At 39.9% G+C, this 24,015-nt stretch overlaps 1 protein-coding gene across 6 annotated transcripts in view; it reads right to left on the bottom strand.

Moving 5' to 3' along the window:
- The window catches only part of PLCH1 (phospholipase C eta 1), a 216,306-nt gene that overhangs the window by 86,192 nt on the left and 106,099 nt on the right, over nt 1–24,015 (bottom strand). For all 6 annotated transcript variants that reach the window (XM_059391691.1, XM_059391692.1, XM_059391694.1 and 3 more), the window contains 2 exons: nt 5,431–5,577; nt 2,534–2,777 (listed from right to left, as the gene is read on the bottom strand). In XM_059391691.1, coding sequence (XP_059247674.1) covers nt 2,534–2,777; nt 5,431–5,577 — 391 coding nt within the window. The remainder of the gene's footprint in view (nt 1–2,533; nt 2,778–5,430; nt 5,578–24,015) is intronic.

Below are 24,015 nucleotides of genomic sequence, written 5' to 3'. Positions count from 1 at the left end.
CTCTGGAACACTGTGAACTTGTGGGAGTTAACTGGGTGAGGAGAGCACTTCTACAATTGCTTGTCTTCCCAACAACCATTTCCCTTCCTTCTTCCTTGTTGAAGAACTTCAGTTTCGTTCAGGTATGCAAGAACAATTTGCTCCCATGGAGGCAGAAGGTGAATCTTCGACTGGCCTTAGTGCAGCCATCCCCAGAGTAGAATCCAAAGCATCCCCCTAACCATGAGGTCCCCCCCTTCCAACCATTTATCTGTGTGAGGCTAAATTTTCTTCACGTATTTCCACCAAAACAATACAACGTACGGATTAAATGCAGAAGCCGATAGGAAAATACATGCGTGCTGTTCAGACAGACATTGAAGACACCTGCAAAAGAGGAAAGAACACTATTCTTTTTCACTAATTTGTTTTGAAAAATAGTTTTCATAAAAATATGTTAACATGTAATGTTATTATGATTTTATTTTTTTAAGATGTTTATTTATTTGACAGAGAAAGACACAGCAAGAGAAGGAACATAAGCAGGGGGAGTGGGAGAGGGAGAAGCAGGCTTCCCACGGAGTAGGGAGCCCCATGCGGGGCTCAATCCCAGGACCCCAGGATCATGACCTCATGACCTGAGCCGAAGGCAGCCACTTAAGACTGAGCCACCCAGGTGCTCCAGTTTATTATAATTTTAAGAGTATTAACAATTTTTTTAAATTCTCAGATTTAATTTCTAATATGACAGTATCAACAGATGAAACCCACATAAACAAAAACCCTTTCAGTTTTTACGAGTGCAAGAGTCCCGAGCTCCAATTATGTTAATCGGTTTATGTTGTTGGAAGACTGCTTTAGGAATGGGCCTAGAACAGCCATTGGGCCAGTGATGAGATTTAGTCCTTGCAGTGGGTGCGGGGGGGCGGGGGAGGGCATGGCTGGGAAAATTTACTTTGTTCTTAAAAAAAGAATTATGAGAAGAAACTATGATCCCTCAGAGCAGTGCTGTGTTTGGAACTGCTATCTGAAGCAGGTGTACCTCTATCTGACCATGGGGCAGCCGCTGAAGGACCATCCCAACAGGCTGAGCCTGGCAGAACTCCGGTCTCTGATGATATCACTGAGCCATGATTAACCAACCCGTGAACTGCCCCATCTCACCTCTCCTGTTCATGAAAAATTAATATTCCTTTAGTTTGGGACACAGTACGGTTCCATGGCTTATATCAGAAAGCAATTTTATTCAATATTTTTGTTTGTTTTTTTACCAAATGTTAAGGAGTTAAGAACTAAATTAACAGAATAAAGCACAGAAAGTTAGTTTCTATGTCTGTGTTTTGCTCACTTATGAATCCCAGGTGCCTTTATCTGCATGCTGTGAATATTGATGAAAACATCATGGCTCATCAGCTCAGACCTTCACACTGTCAAAATTCCTTTCATGGGCTGAATATTTCCACTCTGCTCAAACAATACCCTGGGTGAGGAATCATAACTAGAGCAGCACAAATTTATCACTACTCTGGGGGGAAAAAATTAGGGCATACATTCCAATGACAGCAAGGAAGTAGTCCCACTCCCTTCATAGATAGGGGTACATGTATTTTCAGACCATTCCAAAGGTGAAAAAGGGGGCACCTGGGTGGCTCAGTGGGTTAAGTCTCATGATCCCAAGGTCCTGGGATTGAGTTCCAAGTCAGGCTCCCTGCTCAGCCAGGAGCCTGCTTCTTCCTCTCCTTCTCCCTCTGCCTACTGCCCCCCTGTGTGTGCTCTCTCTCACTCCCTCTCCAAAATAAATAAATAAAGTCTTCTTTAAAAAAAAAAAAAAAATGTGATAAAGGAAATCAAAGCAGTCAACAACTCCATTGTCTTCACTTTACAGATAAGGAAATTGAGGCCAGAAAGTCCATGTCCCATGACCAGGCCAATACCAGCGCAAGAGGTATCTCCAGACCAAGGAGGTTAACTATCTGGTCAGCACAGGACCTCAAGAACAGGCTTCATCAAGGACACTCAGAGAAGTCCCTAGTTTCTTTTACAATTCAGAGAAGGTAAATGATATGAAGCAAAAAATAACTTCCCCTTCCGTATCCATCAGTTTCCATACTGTAAATTAAAAAGAGAGACAGAAAAAGCAGGAAGGAGCTTAATATCTCATATGTAATTAGAACTCAAAGAGTACCTGTTAAACTAAACTGACTTGATCACAAAGCAGGATTTTCTCTAATCCAAATAAACACCTTCCCAGCTACCACGTCTCTCTTAGGAAACTTTAGGCTGCATTTGGAGATCTCTGATTGTGAAGCTAAATTCAGTCTCCTCCTAAGAAGCCGGAGTTCATGCCAGCTCATTTCTGTCTGTTCTGTGCATTCATCTACTTGGGGTGAGAGGGAGGAGGGGGCAGAAAGGTGCTAGGGGTAAAGAAAGAGAGAGAGAGAGAGAGAGGAAGGTGGCTTTAAGCCTCAAAACTGCAGGGGAAAATAAAACACGGTCTAATACACACACACACACACACACACACAGCTCAACATTAACATTCTAGGGAGGATATTGGTCATGGGTTCTCTGCCTCTTGGCAAGGGAATCTTCATCACTGATGCCGGCCATCAGGTACTTCAGGCCTGTGATCCAGGTGCGGGCCTCCTCGGGGTTGGAGGTGATGAGGTCCAGAGACTCCATGTGGTTGCCATGGTAAATGGTGAAGCAGCAGCTGGGGTCAAAGTGGCCCTCCGCTTGTCTGTGGAATATTTCAGACTGCCGACCTTCGGTGACTTTGTAAATGGAGTCGATAAGTACTGCGGGGAAAGCAGAACACACAGTTGCATGGCATAATGGATTTGGGGGAAAAAAAAATTTTTAAAACAGCAAAACATCTTAAATTCTAAAAATAAGCACGAACAGGGACAGCTGGGTGGCCCAGTCAGTTAAGCCTCTGACTCTTGGTCTCGGCCCAGGTCACGATCCCTGGGTCTTAAGATCGAGCCCCGCATTGGGCTCCACACTCAGCAGGGAGTCTGCTTAAAGATTCTCTCCCTCTGCTGCTTCACACACACACACACACACACACACACACACACACACACTCTCACTCTATCTCAAATAAATAGGTCTTTAAAAAAAAATAAGCATGAACAAATTCACTGTCTGTGAACTGTGGTATTAAGTTCAAATGTGAAATACAAGCCCTATCGTTTCCCGCTAGGGACCTTCTGCCAGCAAAATGGAGACTGGCCACCTTACCTTCCCGGGCAGCCTTGGGCCTGGACCACGCCTTTCCAGGCACTGAGTCAGGACATGTTGAAATTTATGACAGGAAGAGCGATATACAGATCAGGGCAAAAAGGAGACTAGGAATGTATCAAATTTACAGCTTGCATATTTGCACAGGGAAAACATACAAAGACCTAGAACCAACTCTGGAGTTGTGCATAAGATGACAGTTAAATATTGGAAGGAAAAAAACGTTTGGTGGTAACTGAGTAGCATGGCTAAATGTGACTGGTATCTCCAGAAAGAACGCCAGGACGGTAAAGGTCAAGCAGGGCTTAGAGAGGTAGAGGAATAAAATGGTATCCCAGAAGAAAAAAAAATATAGGATACAGAAACATGAGGTCCACTGCAGGGATATTAAATAGGTCACTTGTGCAAGACTAGAAAGCTCAAGAGAGAGTATAGTGGGACATACAGCCAGAAAGGTAGGGAGAAGCTAGATCACAGAGAGCCTGGGATAAGAGACCAGAGCTGAGCATCTTTTAGGTAATGGAACAACACTGCAGATTTGGATCAGAGAAGCACTAACAGGGATGATTACTTAAATTAGAATACTACTTTTTTGTTTGCTTGCTTGTTTTTAAACGCGGATCAGAAGTATTGCAATCTTACTGATTGCCTCTAATACCATCCCCTCCACTCTGCCTTCGTGGCAAAGACACGATTTTCTTCTGGTATCAACTCATTCCCCACACAATTCATAGAGAAATGAGCCAACGCCTCCCCGCTTCCCCCAGTCCCCAGGGCAAGTTCTGGAATGTCTAAGACATTGGAGAGGCCCCGTTCCTATTTCCTATGATCGATTTAGGTGTGGGAATATAATGCAGTTCTGACCAAGGAGACGTGGGGCAGTCCGCTTCGAGAGAAAATTCTGGAAAGGGGTTCCCTTCTCCTAAAAAGGAAGCACCATGTTGCTGCTGCCTTGACGACAGGGTCAACATACAGGGGAAACAGCCTAGAGCCCTGAGGAAAACAGAACTAAAGACTCAACATCCCACACCTGGACCTGCCGATCTCTGAGTTTCTTGTTACGTGAGATGATATCTTTATTTTTCGTGTAAGTCTAATTTAGTCAATGTCTTATGCTACTTGAAGATGAAAGCATCTTAACAGACAAAAACAAAAGACACTAGCAAAATGGAGACTGGTTAGGAGACTTCTCGACAGGCCAGATAGGTGAAGAGACCAGAGACCAGGGAGGTTCCTATGAAAACAGGAAGGAAGGAGATGAGAGAGCCACTACTCAGGACCCAAGACCAACTTGGTGCTGAATGTACAAGGTGTGGGAGAGAGACTTTCAGTAGGGGTCAGATCAAAACTCTTTTGCTTGATATCACTAAAAGCTAACTCACTGATCAGTTAGCTTTGCTCAGAATATGGCAATACACTTTTAAGTCCACTGGATTTATAATACCCTTCAACTTTTATTAAAAATCAATAATAAATAGGGGTGCCTGGGTGCCTCAGTCAGTAAGCATCTGCCTTCGGCTCGAGTCATGATCCTAGGGTCCTGGGATCGAGCCCCACCTCAGGCTTCCTGCTCCACGAGATGCCTGCTTCTCCCTCTGGTTATGCTCCCTCTCTCACCATCTCTCTCTCTCTGTCAAATAAATAAATAAAGTCTTTAAAAATGGGGCGCCTGGGTGGCTCAGTAGGTTAAGCCGCTGCCTTCGGCTCAGGTCATGATCTCAGCTGGGATCGAGTCCCGCATCGGGCTCTCTGCTCGGCAGAGAACCTGCTTCCTCCTTTCCCTCTCTCTCTGCCTGCCTCTCTGCCTACTTGTGATCTCTCTCTGTCAAATAAATAAAAATAAAAAATCTTTAAAAAAAAATCTTTAAAAAACAATTTAAATAAAATAATAAATAAATAAATAGAGGGACTCAGGCTATAAAACCTCTTATCTCAACTAAAAAATAAATCATGTTTCCAGCACAGGGCAAATATTAACATTTACCGCACTCACATGGACAAGAAAACTTTTGTGGATTAAAATCCCCAAGGAATTAAAAAGACAAAATGGTCATTACTTATTCAGTCTGTCTGCATCCTTTAGCAACTGACCCCAAAACTTACAAAACTATCAAAGTTTCATAGATCTGAAGCTTCCAGACAGCCCAGCAAATATAACCCACGTGGAACTATATCATGTCAAACAAAGAATTCAAAGATTGGTCTTACTTTTTGCCTTCTCACTCTTCCTCGAGGGTCTCCACCGGAGGCGGGTCCGATGCTCATCCAGGTAGAAGAGCCGGACTAGCCCTTTGCTCCCACGTTTCAATTTGATCATCTGTGTCCCCGACTGCATCACACTCATGCATCTTTCAACTGCCAAGAGAGATTAGAGCACGTTTAGCTGTTAAACCGTATACGTGTAGACTAGCGTTCAGAAAATCTACTGTCACGGGGCACCTGGGTGGCTCAGTGGGTTAAAGCCTCTGCCTTCGGCTCAGGTCATGATCCCATAATTCCAGGCTTAAGCCCCCACATCCAGCTCTCTGCTCAGCAGGAAGCCTGCTTCCTCCTCTCTCTGCCTGCTTCTCTGCCTACTTGTGATCTCTGTCTGTCAAATAAATAAATAAAGTCTTAAAGAAAGAAAGAAAATCTACTGTCAAATAAAACCTCAGATTCACCTCCCAAAGATTCCAAGAACCAGAAGACTAAAGTTGGGAAAAATAATCTGGAAAGAGCCATTGAGGAACTGATTCACCAGTCTTAAACCAGTAAAAATAGCCTTCCTGATTGAAAGAAAATTTCTACTTCCAGGTAAACACTGCATCAATGTTACACAGGACCATCTTTTGTTCTAACTGGCAACATACTTTTTGGTATGAGAGTAATCATTTGATGCTTGGATTTATGTTTAGAAAGCATTTCTCAGACTTCATAGTGAATATTTGTGAGTTTTTAGTCAGTTGTAAAAACATCTTGTGATAATCCTTGAAGATGCAATCAATAAAAACAAAATTGACAAAATGTTAACAATTTTTGAAATTGGATAATGACTACTATGGGTTCATACTATTATATTTCTGTATATATTTGAAAATAGAATAAATATAAAAATATTTAAATAAATAAATACGAAAATAAATCTTTTAAAAATGTGATCAGAAAAAAAATCACTTTTTCACAATTCAGCATAAAACGTCCATTGATTAATGAAATAAACTGCTAAGATTTTCCACCTAGAAGAATAATTTAGTGATTGAATTCAGGTACTGTCCAAATCTCTCACTGTCCAAGCTAAAACTATCATTTAAATTCTCTCTGCTTTGAGATGAACCTTGTTAGAAATGGGCGTCTGCCGGTGTGGCCTGTTTCCCCTTCTTTGGTAACTAGAAATACTCCTTTTCCATTTCATGTGTTTTTGGTGGCCAATCACCCCAACTAAGAAATGGGCACCTGACTGACTTAAGCTAAGAGCAAATCTGAGTCCCTTCCAAAAAACACAAATCCTGAGCTGAGCATGGGAAGGAAACAGAACTGAGCTATTTCAATGGCCAAAACTTAAAAGACACTCCTGCCTGGCCACCCTAAGATTCCATAGTTGTTACGGTTATCCTGGAGGCTGACATTGTCCTCTGGATTCTGCAAGTTATTCAATACTCTTCCAAATACTTTCTTATTATATTATCCAGAGATAGCTTTTATTTCACTGACCATTACAAAGGCACCTTTATAACCACGAGAGCACTAGAAACATCTGGTTTGGAGTACCTATCTTATCAAGCAGTATGCCATTAGAAACAGATCAAAGAAACACAGAAAATAAACTTCAACAACATGAGAGGTCAGCTTTTATGACTATGTAGCCTGTCTTTACCAGGAGAGATAAGGTGATCTTAAAGGTGAGATAGTGTATGTGCAGGGTACTGACTAAAAGTAACTTCAGCATAACCAACTTTCACTCTTCCTTGCATGAAGAGCTTTTTCTTCTCCAAAGAAATCAAAGAAGAACTGCATAAAATTAAGTTGGTTTTAGGATTTGATATTACAAGGAAAGTAGTATAGGCTGCTCTTTCTCGTTTTATCTGACATATCAAAAATTCAAAAGTAACAAAATAGCACTTATGAAAACAAACACACAAACTTAAAATACTTACTTTGAAGCAAAGAGCAAAATTTGAGATTTGGTTTTGCACACGTTAAGTAGTCACCCACTACTAAGTACCATTCATTTAGGTAATAACAAAAGCCCCAGATTTGAATTGTTGACAGCCACACTGACCACATCATACCAGTAATTACAGGGAGAACGGAGTGTCAGCGTATCGAGATAAAATCATCAAGTCAAACCAACAAAGCCAAAACTCCTAGAAAAATCTGAGAACTCGACTGACCACTGATAACAACAGGTCACATCAGGGCTCCTGGCTGGCTTAGTTGGTAGAACATGTGACCTTTTTTTTTTTAGATTTTATTTATTTATTTGACAGAGAGAGAGAGAGAGATCACAAGTAGGCAGAGAGGCAGGCAGAAGGAGAGGGGGAAGCAGGCTCCCCACCGAGCAGAGAGCCTGATGCCGGGCTTGATCCCAGGACCCTGAGATCATGACCTGAGCTGAAGGCAGAGGCTAAACCCACTGTGTCACCCAGGCGCATGAACGTGTGACTCTTGATCTCAGGGGTATACGTTCGAGCCCCACGTTGGGTGTAGAGATTACTTAACAATAACAATCTATAAAAAAATAAAAATAGGTAATAATAATAATAGGTCACATCAATAAACAGATGTTCACAGAGCAAACTCCTTGTTTCAGGCACAAAGCAGAGAACAAGACCATGTCCTTGACTTAAAGAAGTTAACTTTGTGAGAATGAAACACCTAAAAAGACAATTTATTAATGGTAGTTTAGAGCTGTGATCAAGAACACAAAATCTGAATCTAGACAGCCTGGTATAGAATTCCAGATCTGCCACTTAACTTGCTATATGACCTTGGGCAAGTTACTTAGTCCCTGTGTGCCTCCATTTCCTTACCTATAAAATAAGGATAATAATCTTGAAATGCTGTTGAGAATTGAATGAGTCAATTCATGTAAAGTACTGAAAACAGTGTCTGGCATATCATAAATACTATAAATGGTGTTTTATATATATAACTATATATAAGACAATAAAACCATATATGGAAAACTTTAAAAATAAATGCCAAGTCAAAAGTAAAGACAAAAATACTATGGGATTCCATAATGAAAGGAGAATACAGTGGGCTAGAATGAGGAGAAGTGTAGTAATGACACAGTATCAGATGCTCAGGGATGAGAAAGAGTAGAGATATATTCAGAGAATAGGGAACGATGGGTCTCCAACTTTGGAAGAGTGACTCAAAAGGAAAATGATGGGACAGAAGGTTCCAAGGGCTGGATAAAAAAGTAGGCTGTAGGAAGTCGGGGATGTTGGTAGAATAAGATCTTAATCCATTGTCATGAGAGATTCACCAGACATTTGAGCAAAGGATTCGTGGGATTAAAAAAATAAAATAAAACAAAATAAAACCATAATTCAGGAAGATGTCTCTTTGGGAAGAGAGAATAAAATAAATTGCTTAAACCAGAGTGGAAAATTGAATTAACTATACAATCAAAGATCTAACAGCAAGCACTACCTATCTATCTGACATTGTGTCCTCTGCTTTGTTCACACTGCCCTTTCTTTCCCTTTCCTTTTCACAGTACACCCCCTTTATCAACCTAAAATGGAACTGCTATGGCCATAACATCTCAACACTTCAACAGGAAAAGTACAATGATATAAAAGTGTAATCACGGATGCCTAGATGGCTCAGTCAGTTGGGCATCTGCCTTCGCCCAGATCGTGGTCCCAGAGTCCTGGGATCAAGCCCCAAGATGAACTCTCTGCTCAGTGGGGAATCTGCATCTTCCTCCCCCTCTGCTCCTCCCCTCCCCATCCCCAGGCTTATAAGTGCTCTCTCTCTCTCCTTCCTCTCTCTCTGTCATATAAATAAAATCTTTTTCTCTTAAAAAAGTATAATTAGGGTGCCTGGGTGGCTCAGTGGGTTAAAGCCTCTGCTTTCGGCTCAGGTCATGATCTCAGGGTCCTGGGATCAAGACCCACATCAGGCTCTCTGCTTAGCAGGGAGCCTGCTTCCTCCTCTCTCTCTGCCTGCCTCTCTGCCTACTTTTGATTGCTCTGTGTGTCAAATAAATAAAATCTTTTTTTAAAAAAAAGTATAATCAGCTATCTGAGCTAATAAACACCATCTATAATTTAGCAAAAGCATCATTTGGAGAAACACAAATATTTTAGAAAGTAGGATCCAATCTCTCAATGAGGAAGGGTCTTTATATAATATATTAATAGTCACTAGCTTCACATTTATCCCATCAACTCAGCCTTGGGCTAAGACTCCAGCTTCATCCACCACAGCAAACAAGCATATATGATTGAAAGGTGTCTGGCAGAGTTAGGATCTGAAACAGTGGGATGCTTAAATAGTTTATGTAGCTCCTTTATGCTTATCACATGGAAAAGGCATTTAGTTAGAGTCACACTGAAACATCAAGTCCAGGGTAGTCTTGGGGGTGAGTCACCTCGTCTCCCTTCCTCGAACCTCATTCTAGACAATCCACTGAGTTGTAAAGCTAACCAGAGAAAGAATGCCCTCAATCATTCTTTGTAACTCATTCAACGTTGGAGACAAAATATTCTTCCAATGTCATCTAAACCACAAAGTGATGGCTTAAGCCAATTTCTTTATGTTCTGCCTTCTGTAGAGGTAGATAACAGTAGTTGCCACCCACATAGAAGTCATTCTTCAACCTTGCCGGATCGGTAGATTCCATAAAGTAAGATGAGAAACAAGAGAACAAAGGAAGACTTCCAGGGGCAGGTAAACAAGGGAAGAGTTCCAGGGGCTTAGAATGATGTAACCTTATCACACACACTCCCGGTGCTGGAAGGAGTCTGGAAAAGTCTGCAAAGGCAGGCCACAAATGCAGCCACATTCAGGAATATTAAAAGAGAAACACCCACAACACACATATTGTTTTTGTCTATTATGCTCCAGGCTTCAATATGTACACAAATTTGACACACTGGTGGCAATCATGATATTTAGGTCATTTGGCATGCTGCTTTTTTTCATTTGTATAATAAACAGTTTTCCATGTTTCTACACAGTCTTAATAATTATCATTTTAATGGCTGCCTAACAGAATAGCATAAATATTTAAAGAGTAGAACAGATGAGTAGAAATACAGTAGACTGTATTTCTAACTTTATTACATAATTAGAGTTTTAAAACTCTTAACAGAGTTTTATCTGTGAAATGAGAGGCATAACAAAGTGGTCTACGAGGTCCTTCAGAATTTAATTCTTTAAAGGTATTAAATCAATTCTGTCACAGTCAGTTTAAAATAAGTAAATGTCTTTAGGGGTTATCGGTTCACTAAAAGCCTCAAGCAGAAAATCCTGTTTAAAACAAACAAACAAACAAACAAACAAACTTCTGATCTGAAGTATAAGAGAGATTCCCAGCATTTCCACTAAGCATGCATGACATCTAAGAGGGTTTAACTCTTTAAGCCATGCTGGAATTAGAGGTCATCACATTCTCCTAGGAATGTCGATCATACCACCTGATGCTAATTTTTTAACAGTTTTAGTGAGGTACAACCTACATACATTAAAATCCACCTGTTTCAAATGTACAATTTAATGACTTTAATATATCTACAGAGTTGTGAGCTGATCCTATTATAGAACATCTCCATCACCCCCAAGAAGAAACTCCATGCTCATTCGCCTTCATTCCCCATTTCACCCACAGCCCTGGACAACCACTAACCTGTTGTCTCTGTAGATGGGTCTTCTTGAGATATTTCACGTAAATGAAAATCTTATAGTCTGCAGTCCTGCGTTTCTGGCTTCTTTCACTCAGCATATTTTTGAGGTTCCTATGATGATTGTGTCCATTTTTCTTGTTTTGTTTTCTCTTCCCCCCTCTCCTCACAGCACATTAAACTCTTCCCCTGACATTTAGGGTAAAAAATGACCCTGAATAGGAAACTGGTTGAATAAAATAATATATACCTACACCCAGTGCACTACTATATAACCATACAAGACAATAAAAAAGACCTCTATACAGTGATATGGGTTAATTTCTAGAAGATACTAGTAAGTGAAAAAGGCAAAGAATAAATAAGCATATATCTGTAATATGATACTTTTGTGTAAGAAAATCTTGGGAAATTTTTAGAGATGCAAATACTTATCTTCACAAAAAGAAACACAAGAAGGATAACCCAGACAACACCGTAGCTGGTTACTCTCAAGAGTGGGAGAAAATCAAGTAGAAGGGATGAGGGCGTGACTTTTCTTCATACCCTCCATATTCCAAATTAAAATTAAGCCAAAAAGAATGAGAAGGAGGGGAAACAAACACAGAAAGCAAACAGAAACATACACATACATATGTAAGTATTTGAGTCTATATATGTGCATGTTTGTGTGTGTATGTCTATGTGGATACACACACACAAACAGCCGCATATATTCCCTAGCGCTGTTCTTTAAAAGGCCAAAAAGCAATATCACTTCCAGCAGTAATAAGGAAAACTAGGGCCCTGCTCATTCTCTACTCTAAACGTCACCGCAAGATACCTTCTCACATACAGGGTCTCAACCAGGCCTGTGTTAAGGCCATACAAGAGTATCACTTGCATGCTTTTGTAAACACATCTATTCTGGGACAGTGATCACCAAACTGTGCAGTAGCAGACCAAAAAAAAGTCCAGATCCTCTGCAAGAGACTCTTTCAGCAAAAGGTACATGAAAAATGTGAATTGATTTCTTGCCAGCATCCACAGATTAGAGTAAATCTGAGTGACGGAAAGGGATTAGCTTCTGAAAACAATTTCATCTCTATATGGAAAAAGTGCCAAATAATGCAGATAATGCTTCTCTCAAAGGAAGGCAAGGGAGATTTCCTGAAATCACCAGCGCAGAAAAAGAGGGAAACATATTTTGCGCCCCATGACACAGGAAGCTCTGAAGCATCTCACTGATGGGTCATGCCCCTGGATGGTGGTCACTGCGCAGCTCCAGGAGCAGGGGAGGGGACATCCTGTCACTAACCAGCCGTGTGCACTTCTGAAGGTCATGGAGTATCTCTGAATATCCCACCGCCCTCAACCTAAAGGTGCATTTTCCTCTCAGCTCTGTGAGTCTATAAAAGAGCTGATCTAGCTTTCATAGGTACTATTTTATCTTTCAAGAAGACAAAATTCTAGTTCATCCAAAAGCCTCTCAGAATAACTTTAAAGGAAAAAAAAACCTGATTAATATCCGCGTATCTTACTAGAGACATCAATTTTTAAAATGATCTGTGTATAAAATAGAGCTGCTCTTCACAGGGAATGGCTTCACGGGAAAAGCTCTTCCTTGCTAGCCGTTGAGCCTTAAAGTCAAATCATACCAACTTGTGAATAAATGTGCTTACAAACAACCATGGAGTGCTCCATCTTATTAAGCCATGATTCTTCCCAGTGAAAAGCAAACAATGCAGAGTTCATTGATTTTTCTTTCCAAAGCTTAAATCACTCTTGTGGAGAAGATACGATTATTTGAAAGGTTTTTAGAAACTAATTGGTCCGTGATAACATTTTGGAACTTGTTTGCAAACCTTATGTGCACAACGTCCATATGTTTGCAAAGTTGGTAAATACATATGGGGGATTTAGATCAAAGAAAGGGTGGAAGGAATCTATCAGTAATTCTCAAAAGTCAGAACCCTTTCTTCTATTTTGTTAAAGCCTTCTATATAATACTTTCTTTTTTAATGAGACCTATTTTGTATTCAACAATTGTGTCTGCTCCATAATCATTAGTCCCAGGGAAACAAATGAAATACAAGACAGAATTCATAACAATATGATTTTGTTGGCTTTACTTAATGTTACCCCATGGAGGAGGGGAATATAAATTAATTTTTAAATTCTAAATTTAGTTCTATCTAATATGTAAAGAGTTTTCTGCCTCAACATAAGGAATGGAAGGGTCTTCACCATTGCACAATCTGGTTCTAAGATACACACAAATAAAAGACTAGAGATTTTGTTCCATCATTTGTTCAGTGAGATGACATGGTATTGGATATTCAGGAACAAAATTCCGAAGCTGCAATAAATACTGACTTTACTTACAGAGAATATGTTCCTCTAACAAGGCTCATGGTTCTCCACTCTGGCTGTTATGTACATCAAAATCATTGAGGACCTTCTTAGATGTGTTGAACACAAAAGTCCCACCACATACCAATTAAGTCACCGTCCCTCAGAATGGGGATGAACATCTGGGGTTTTTTGTTAGTTTGTTTGCTTCATCTTCCCAAGGACTCTACTGGGAATCCAGAGATAAGACTACTGACATGTTATCTCAATTAACCTCTAAATATCTTTGTGAAGTAGAGATAATTAAATGCCCCTCATTGTAGAGTGAATGAAAACAGACTTAGAGAAGAGAAGAACTTGTCTGAGATAATAAAGCTAGTAAATGGCAGAGACAAGCCTTGAAACCAGGTATCCAGATTTCCCAGGATATCTCTCTCTCCATTTCACTCCACAGAATGTCTGCCTTTGGGTCCTGTCCAGGCCCCTAACTTGCTCACAGCTGGTAAGTTTTTTAAGCAGTCTTGACTCCAACATTCTGCTCTACAGAAATAAGGAATTAATTTTGCTGGCTCCTAAGACCCTTCCTACCAAGTATTAGGAGCCTATAACATACTAGGTCTAGCTTCTAGAAACTTCATGTATCATAGCGATACTATGTCATGGTAATGACAAGACAGGTAAATAATATGTAAAAATTAACAATAAAATAGGGAGTGGGATATAAAAAATAAGGACACGAAGGACCAAGGAGGTACGGGGCGGGTTGGGATGCACCCCAGAGGAGACAGAATTTAAGCCTGACCCCCAAAGATCATAGTAAGAACACTTGGTGCATTTTTTTTTCAATTGTTCTTGTTCAATTGTTCTTGTCCTGGGTCTGTGTATATTTTTCCTCCCCACTTAGAATGTATAAATGGTAGCTGAAATTTACGAAATGAATTATAAATACTCTGTTAGCCACATTAAAAAATTAGACCCGAGGGGTGCCTAACTGGCTCAGTGGGGGAGCATGAGACTCTAATCTTCAGATTGTGAGTTCAAGCCCCACAGTGGATGTGGAGGGTCCTTTAAAATAAAATCTTGTATAGGGACGCCTGGGTGGCTCAGTTGGTTAAGCGGCTGCCTTCGGCTCAGGTCATGATCCCAGCATCCTGGGATCGAGTCCTTGCTCAGCAGGAAGCCTGCTTCTCCCTCTGCTTCTGCCTGCCACTCTGTCTGCCTGTGCTCGCTCTCTCCCTCTCTCTCTCTCTCTGACAAATAAATAAATGAAATCTAAAAATAAAATAAAATAAAATCTTGTATAAATCAATAAATATAAAAAATTAGATTCCAATTCTTGTTCTTAGTAACTAGAAAGTCATTTTCACTTATTTCTTATTCCTAATCTCCCTGGCTGTTTCTTGGGTGACACTGGGCAAGGGCAGTTTATTCAGTTAAATGAGGAAGACTTAACCTTCCCCAAAGCCAGCAAGGTATTTTCTCCTAGCTCAACAAGCATGGTCATGGCAGAACATAAAAGTATTTCTACTGGGTATGTTAAAAAGAATAAAAAGTTTATGATACCACACATTAATTTCAAAGCGCAAGTTTATTCTTTGATTGGTGACTCGATCAAGATGGAAGTGTACATGACGTCAGAAGTTGAATGTGCTCCTTAGACAAGTCCCACTTCCCCTAAGATGGCAACTGGTCCCCAGTCTTGCCTTTCTTTAAAATACAGACTCCTAGACCACACCTCCAAAAATCCCTGTTTCTTGAGATTCTGCATTTTAAAAGCTCTTCTCAGGATTTCCAAGGCCCATTTCAGTTCGGAGACCACAGCTCTGGGTACCATCATTGCTCACTGCATGGCATGTGGTCCTTGTGACCCAGTTTCCTAGGCCCAGCTCTGGGTCTTCATTCAGTCCCTTAAATGAAAGAAGCAAAGACTTACTGTTCAGTTGCCTGTTAGGACAGTAGCACAGGGTTTTACCCCCTCCTGATAAAATATGAAATATCCTAATTAAATTAAGGGTTAAAAGATAAGAAATTCTTTTCTTTAAGAATTTTTATCTATTGGGGTGCCTGGGTGGCTCAGTGGTTTGGGCTGCTGCCTTCGGCTCGGGTCATGATCTCAGGGTCCCGGGATGGAGCCCCGCATCGGGCTCCCTGCTCAGCAGGGAGCCTGCTTCCCTCTCTCTCTCTCTCTCTCTCTGCCTGCCCCTCTGCCTACTTGTGATCTCTGTCTGTCAAATAAATAAATAAAATCTTTAAAAAAAAAAAAAGAATTTTTATCTATTGATTTGACAGAGAGTGAGCGCACAAGCAGGCGAAGTAGCACATAGAGGCAGATGGAGAAGCAGGCTCCCCGCTGAGCAAGAAGCCTGATGTGGGGCTCAATCCCAGGACCCTGGAATCACCACCTGAGCTGAAGGCAGAGGCTTAACCCACTGAGCCACCAAGACACCTCAAGATATGAAATTCTGATATTCAAATAATCATTCAAAATTGTTTCTCTAGAACCTCTTGTGTACTTGGAGGCAGCTCAACACCTCACAATTTCAGATCTGTTCTATCACTGCTGAATAGGACACAGGTGCTTTCTTAGTTTTGAGCCCTTAATGACCAATGGTATTTTTATCTCTCCTCACCCACATCCCATCTAAAAAGCTGAAAAAACATCTCCACAGAGTGCTACACACACTAATACAGAGCAAGTATTTGTTGAGGTTGTTATTGTCTCACTCATTTCTTAAAGTCACTGGACATACTTTCTGCCTACTTCCTACATTTAATTGCATTTTAAAAGAGAATGTCTATTCTGTACTCCAACAAATTCATACATCCCGAGTAGTACCCAATTCTTACACTCAAGCCCCTATTTCCTTCACTAACTATTGATTAAGGGACTTAACCCTTTTTTTGGTTAAAAACAGCAAAAAAAAAAAAAAAAGAGAGAGAGAGAGACAAAAAAAGCTTAACTGATTTCATGCAAACTGTCCTAATTTGGTCCATCCAGGTCCTAAAAAAACTCTCCATCAAAGAGTCAAATAACATAAAATGGAGCAAGAGGTCACCTTTATCTAGAAAACAAAGTGTCCCTCCCTCCAAGCCTTTGTTGCTCTCAGGCCAATGGCCTCTTAGGAGGTTTCAGAGACCACCTGCTGAGCTAAAGCAAGCCTGGCGCCTTCTGGCCATAGCCTGTTGGATATCAAGTTGTATGGCATTTAAAGCAGGCAACTTATTTCTGGGGCAGATGTTTTTGTTGGGGGGAAAAAAAATCCATGCTTAAAAAAACATGAAAAATAGATTTCTGTGTGGTAAAGAAAATGCCTGGGAAAATCCTCTCAGGTTTATTTTACAAAAATTATTTGTCCTCATCCAAACCCTGGTCCTAATATCATAAGCTTCCTTTTTTTAAAATTTAATAACACATAAACATCACTGAGTGACTGAGAGCATTCACACAGCCTTATTAGAAGCAATTTTGATTGGAGCTGCTACCCTGAATCACTGCACTATAGATCTTAAATCATTTTTTTTAAATAGAAAAATCTAAAAATGGCAGGAAAATGGAAAGGAAAAAAAAAAAAAAAACCTGAAAGCTTCTTTGAAGCAAAGCTGGCATATGTAATCAGAGCAGATGTGCTATAGCGTTTTCTAAATCGTCAATCCCAGGAAAAAAGGCCAGCATTAAAACCATAACTATCTGGATGCAAGAATTCCTGAGTTCTCTTTCTACTCGGAAATAACTGCGCACACCAACACACATGCATACACATACATGTGAACACGAGCCATCACGCACATCTTTAGCAGTGCAAGGCTGACTACCAAGTGAGTATAAAGAGCTGGGAAGTGGCACAATTACCGTATGATTGGTGGAGTATTTCAAGTAAATCTTGGGCAGCATACGAGAACTGACAAGGGACAGAAAATGTGTCATAGAGGTCAGAGCAAAGGTTAGGGATGGGTCAAGAGAGTAGGAAATATTAAGCACAACAGTGGCAGTGACAAGAAGCAGCAACTGGAAACAACTATTTTGATGGTGAAAAAGAGACAAGGAGCAAAAGACAAAAGAACTGTAGTCCAGGAAAAAAAAGTTAGAGGTAGATAGGAAAAATGATGACCATCTAACAGCCACCTTAATGTCAGAAGCACAGGTGGCTGGGAGAATAATTCATGACCTTGGCAGGTCAAGGAAATTCAGAGCATACATGTCAGCCCCTACAGACTACACAGTTTTTAACTCATAAGCAATGCCATGTAACAAAGTCTGGCCTCCTAGAAGCTCTTTCAGAGTAAGGACTCTACACCTTCTGTGATGTAAACAAAGGACAGAAGCCCTAATGGAAAAGGATGATAAATTTAACAACATGTAAAAATACCTATGTAAGGGGCGCCTGGGTGGCTCAGTTGGTTAAGCAACCGCCTTCGGCTCAGGTCACGGTCCCAGAGTTCCGGGATCGAGTCCCGAATCAGGCTCCCAGCTCCATGGGTAGGTAGTCTGCTTCTCCCTCTGACCTTCCTGCCTCTCATGCTCTCTCTCACTGTCTCTCTCTCAAATAAATAAATAAAAATCTTTAAAAAAAAAAAAAAAAACAAAAAAACCTATGTAAATCATAAACAAATTTCAAAATAAGCAACAGACTGGAAGAAAATATTTGCAAAGACACATAATGAATAAAGGACCAATATCTATGATACAATGGGTTCCTGCAAGCCAGTAAGAAGAAGAAAACAAATAACCCAAGCAAAAATAGGCAAAATAAATAAATAAATAAATTCACAGAAGAAATGAACAATACAAATGTAGGGGAAAATGCCTAACATTACTCACGGTTAAGAATTTAAAGTCAAGGCAAAATAACAGTCTAATAAGTACCAATTTTAATATTATTAAAAACCACTGTGGATGAAATTGTGGGGCTGATAATAAGGTTTTAAGTTGGTGCTATGAATTAGGTAATGTTATTTGAATCAACTTGGCAATATTTTCTAAATTTAAAAGAAACATGCATTTGACCTTGCAATCATAAATCAGGGATTTATCCTATACTCATACAGCAGAATGAAGCAGGAATAGAGACAAAGATATATGGCCAATCACTGCCACCTTGTTTGTAACTATTTTAAAACAGACTAGAAACAATCTAAATGGCCATGAGGTTAACCATAAAATGAAATAATAAAGAAATTATGGGTTAACCATATAAAATGAAATATCACAGTGTCATTAAAAAGAATATCAATAGAGCTAAGTTTACCAAAATGGAAAGCTGCCCAAGATATATTATTAAGTAGAAAAAAAAATCTACAAACTTTTATGCCATAATGATTCTACTTGAATGTATATAGTCTCAGAAAATTTCTGGAATTTGTGGAAGGAGTATAATACTTAGAGAGGAAGAGAGGAGGATACTTAACTCCCACCTTAAAGTCTTTTGTATTGTTGAGGCATGTTTTTTTCTCCTTGCCAGGAGCAAGTACAGCTTTGAAACATCTTTTTAAAAACATATGGGAGATGTTATATTTACTTTAAAATTGCACATAATTTGCAAGAAAAAGCAAAGGAAAATATTGCCACTCGTTTGTAACTCTGCCTACTGCAAACACGATAAAGTAGAAAACAAGGCAAAAGACCTGCGTTTGAATTCTGTATTCTTTGCTCAGTCATATTGTTACCTGGTCTACTCCACCGACTCTGGCCCAGTCTCCTCACATGTTAAACACAAGAATCAGCAGATCAAGTACCAAAAATGTCTTGCCCAGCACACAAGAGACTTTCAACAAATACTATTTTCCCTTCTCCCTAAATGATATCAGAGCTCAGAAAAAGCAGCAGCTCAAGGTATTGTCAGCAAATTGTGAATCCTTGAAAATTCTATGGCAGGATAATAAAACTGCTTCCCAATGTTGAAGGAACTTGATTTTCTCTGCTACTCCAAGCCATGTAGCCTATCCTGGAGTATTCATTCTGGTCTGCACACACATGACGTCAAAGGTAACTCTCCACCACCATCCTCCACGTTCAGTTTTAGGCTTGTATGTACAACCACCAGATGACAGAGCTGGGAAGTCTAATAAGAATCTTAAACATAGGTCCTAAAACCTGTTTCTCCTCCAGCCACCCCATCTCAGTAAGTGGCTCCACGCCCCACTAATTGTTGAAGCTTTCTCCATCCTTCACAAAGCCTTGACTCACCATCTAAAGCACTACCCAAATGCCCCATGTCTATCAGGATGGAAACCCCATGACCCAAACTCCACATCCTCTCTCTCCTGAATGTCTGAGCATCCCAACTGGCCTTCTGCTTCCCCCGACAAGCAATTCTCCATGTCATAGCTAAGGTGGTACTTTTTAATGGTCAATTAGACTTTTTGAAACAAGCCAACAGCCTCCCACAGGAAGTATAATTAACCCCAGTAGAGAGAGAAATAAGATTATCACTCTATCTAGTCTCTTCTTATTGATCTGTGAAATCCATACACTTCCCCACTTTGCACTCACTGCTCCCTCTCCCTGGAATGCTCCCTCTCCCCTCCAGATTTTTTGCAGGGCTGATTCCTTCTTGAAATTCAGGTCTGAGATTAAGTAACCCACAGTGGTAGATCCTGATGACCCAATCTGAAGAAGCCTCCTGGTTACCCATTATTAATACCATTTAATTGTTTATTTTCTGTTACTGCCCACTATAATCTAAGCTCTACGAGGACAGACATGTTTCATTCATTCATGATTTCCTGTGCCTAGAACAGTGGCTGGTACACAACAGTGATGCCATACATTTTTGTTCATTGGATTAATGAATTTGTGGTTCTCAAAGAACAGATCTAAACAAGATCCCCAACCCTTACATGTTGCCATTTAAAAAAAAAAAAAAAAGTATTTTACAAATAAATGCTGAAGATCAGTCTGTTTGTCACATAGTGATTTTTAGCATTTAAACCTAAGATTTGACTAAGGGTCAATACAATTGTGAAAAATGATAACTATGGGCTTACATAGTAATCAAGGGGTGTCACTTCTGCTAAATAATGAAGAACATGATTCGGAAGTGTTTTTATTAGGTTTTTCAGAGTATAGTGGAGTCACTCAGCTGGTTGAAAAACTTATCCAATTAAAATATTTTATTCTGCCAGAACTCCAAATTCAATATAGGTAAACTTCCTAAATGAGCTCTTCGGGCTGTCCATGAGATTTCACCATATTATAGATGAGACAGAATTATTACGCTTCAGTTCAGGCCCTTTTAGTTTTTCTGGAATTCACTTCCTCGAGTGTTTGTCTTCCATCTTACATGTTCTTTTTTCTGACTCTGGCACTAGGTGAATCACACAAAAATGAAACTCTAACATTGCATTTGTACATCATGGAAAAAGGAGAAAGGCTAGAAGGCTTTATACCAAAATGCCAGCTTTCATTGTCTCTGGAATACAAGGTTACGGATGACTTTCCTTTATTCTCTGCTGTGGTTTCTCAAGTTTTGTTTTTTGGGGTTTGTTTTTTGTTTTTTTGTTTTTTTGGGGTTTTTTTGCAGTTAACAAGTGATTTTTTAAAATAAAATAATAAAATTGAATAATTAAAATTAAAACTTAATTTTTTAAACATCTAATATGCTATTTGTCCACACAGAACAAAAACTGAAAAAAGATTTGAATATTAGAAGACAGATATATTAGAAGACAATATTAGAAGACAAAAATGCTTTAACATAATGGAAAATTTCAGAATTCAAAATATTCTTTCTCACCACAAAACAACTCCTAATTTTTTTATTTTTAAGGCAAAAATATATGTTATTTCTAACGATTATTCATTTATCTAACCCTAAAATTCGGATCTAAATTTACTATAAAAAATTATACTGGTCCAGGGGTGCCTGGGTGGCTCAGTGGGTTAAGTATCTGACTCTTGATTTCAGCTCGGGTTGTGATTTCGGGGTTGTGAGACCGAACCCCTCGTCAGGTTTCCCACTGAGCATAGAGCCTACTTATGATTCTCTCTCTCCTTTTCCCTCTGCCCCTCCCCACTTTCTCAAGGAAAAAAAAAAATTATGCTGTTCACATTTATGTCCCACATTGCCTGGCTTAGAGCCAGAACTAAGCAGAACATAGAAAGCAATTCTGGTAATTTGGTAAACTCACAAGAACACAGAGTAGACCCAGAGCAGATACCCAACAAACAATAAATTGCAAGCGTTAAGAATGGGATGGTGTTCTTGCATATAAATGATTGTATTGGCCCCCCCTATAATGCTAAGATTGTTGCAAAATGCAAGGTATGCTGTATTTGAACATGATGTATGTGCTCGAAGCAACAGGACTTCTGTTAAAAACACAGTACCTGCAGCAGCAGTACAAGTCAATATCCAGCAGATGCACAAGCCTTCCCGGGATGCCTACTCTCCCCGCCTGGGTCACAGTATTCAGTATAGGAATGAACAACATACAGACCCTCACTGATCCCATAAGGCTGCTTCCCTAAAGATCTATTCACAAGACAATATGTGCCAGTCTGCATGCTATTTTAAGTCTGTGCAACTGATTCAGCACTCCAATTGCTGATAACTACTGTAATCAGAAATTCTTCTCCTCTAGCAGAACCAGGGCAATTCAAACATCAAAATTTATCCCGACAATCCCCATCTGAAAGATAAAAAAGCACCAAGGAGGCCTACATCTTCTTCAACTCTTGGAAAACATATGCAGCACTGTGAAAGCAGTGTGATTCTAATGATAGAAGAAACTTTTGATGAATAATGCAAAAGCATCTGTCAGCATTTAGGAAACAATTACCACTATGGGCCATTGAAATAAGTCCATCCTAGGTGAACAAGGGACCAGAAGGACTCTGTTTTGTTTTAAAGTTCTCAACTCAGGAACACATAAATAATTGACAAGTTTCATTTAACTGAAATCACATTTCTGACCAAAGTTCCCTTCCTTCTGTGCTCTGCAATGTGGGGACCCAAAGTTTTAGCCAAACAAACTGGCCAACCTGACTTACCTACAGCAGTTTCCAGTAGTTCCACAGTGACCATCAGCCCTGTCATATGGAGGATGTGGCTTGAGAGGACCACATCAGTAAATGATAATTACTGTGTTGGAAAAAGACTGTTCATGGTGGCACAAATATTCTAGCTACCAAAATGCTCCAGGTGGAAACCCCACAAAACCAGCAGATTTGTAGTCAAAAAATGCCTTATTGCAGTCCACTTTAACACACACTATCTTTATTGCAATGAAAAAGTCCTATCTTCTTTAAATCAATTACCATGATTTAATCCAGAATTTGGAATTATTCAGAGCAACTGAATCAAGTATATTATCTTCTAAAGCCATCATCCTATCCATGAACAAATCACTTGTAAAGCAGTTTATCGTTGAAGATTAACGATTTCCGGGGCGGGGGGGTAGTTTTAAAATACGATTTTCTGCTTTCTCTTCTCATTCTGAGACAACACGGTCTAAGTCAATTTAACTTATCTCTATAAAGCCATGCCGTGTAGGCACTTTAAAATGCTCAATCCCAAAAGATTTTTTTAAAAGCTTTTATTTATTTATTTGACAGAGAGACAGATCACAAGTAGGCAGAGAGGCAGGCGCAGAGAGAGAGAGAGGGAAACAGGTTCCCTGCTGAGCAGAGAGCCCGATGCAGGCTCAATCCCAGGACCCTGGGATCATGACCTGAGCTGAAGGTAGAGGCTTTAACTGAGCCACCCAGGTGCCCTAGATCCCAAAAGATTTTTAAGAGTTCTGCTTAAAGGAGGATCTTAGGAAAGAAAAAAACAACAACAAAAAAAAAAACATGTTCCTGGTGCAGCTTATTTAAAATGAAAAGAATGAATAAAAAAAATATGTAAAAATAAAAATAAATAAATTAAATTAAATTAAAAGAATGAAGGAAGACAGGCAGCCAGGCTTTCTTAAAGTTTTGATTTATGGGACTCTTGTATTAGTAAACTAAAGAGGACAGCCTGCACATGATCTATAATATGAATATTATGAATGTTCATGGCAGCCACATTAGGGAAGTAATCTCCATTTAGATTTTTGATATTAATAACATGTTCATTTCCGGGGCGTCTTGGTGGCTCAGTTGGTTAAGCCTCTGATTTGTGATTTTGGCTGAGGTCCTGATCTCACCGGTGATCTCAGGGTTGTAAGATTGAGCTGGAGTCAGGCCCTGAGCTCAGAGGGAAGTCTATTTGAGATTCTTTCCCTCTGCCTCTGTCTCACCCCACCCCAGTTTTTTTTTCCTCTCAAATAAATAAACAAATACATCTTTAAAAAAAAATAATGTTCATTCCCACTTGCAGATTCATAGGCTGACTTCCCTTCCCTAGCTCACTTAGACACACATACATCAAAATTCTTTCCTGGAAAAGGAAAATCCCTTTTACTTCTACTTGCTAAAGTTGCCAATGATGGCAACAGGCTACCCTAAAATATTTCCAGACTCAGCATTTCCCCCACCTTGAGTGTGAAAACCTCATCTCTCCCTTTTTTATAATGGTCAGTTCTACTGTTGGGGCCAGAGGGGAGGAGGGGCAGGAAGCGTGAACATGCAAAGGGGCAAAGTGTGAACATACCCTTGAGGGTAGAGAGTAGTCCATAGCTCCCATGGCTGAAAGTACCAAGAGCT

This window comes from Mustela nigripes, chromosome 2, assembly GCF_022355385.1.
Source record: "Mustela nigripes isolate SB6536 chromosome 2, MUSNIG.SB6536, whole genome shotgun sequence".
NCBI classification, from domain to species: Eukaryota; Metazoa; Chordata; class Mammalia; order Carnivora; family Mustelidae; genus Mustela; species Mustela nigripes.
Note: the sequence above shows the minus strand (reverse complement) of the source record. Positions and strands in the feature narration are given on the sequence as shown.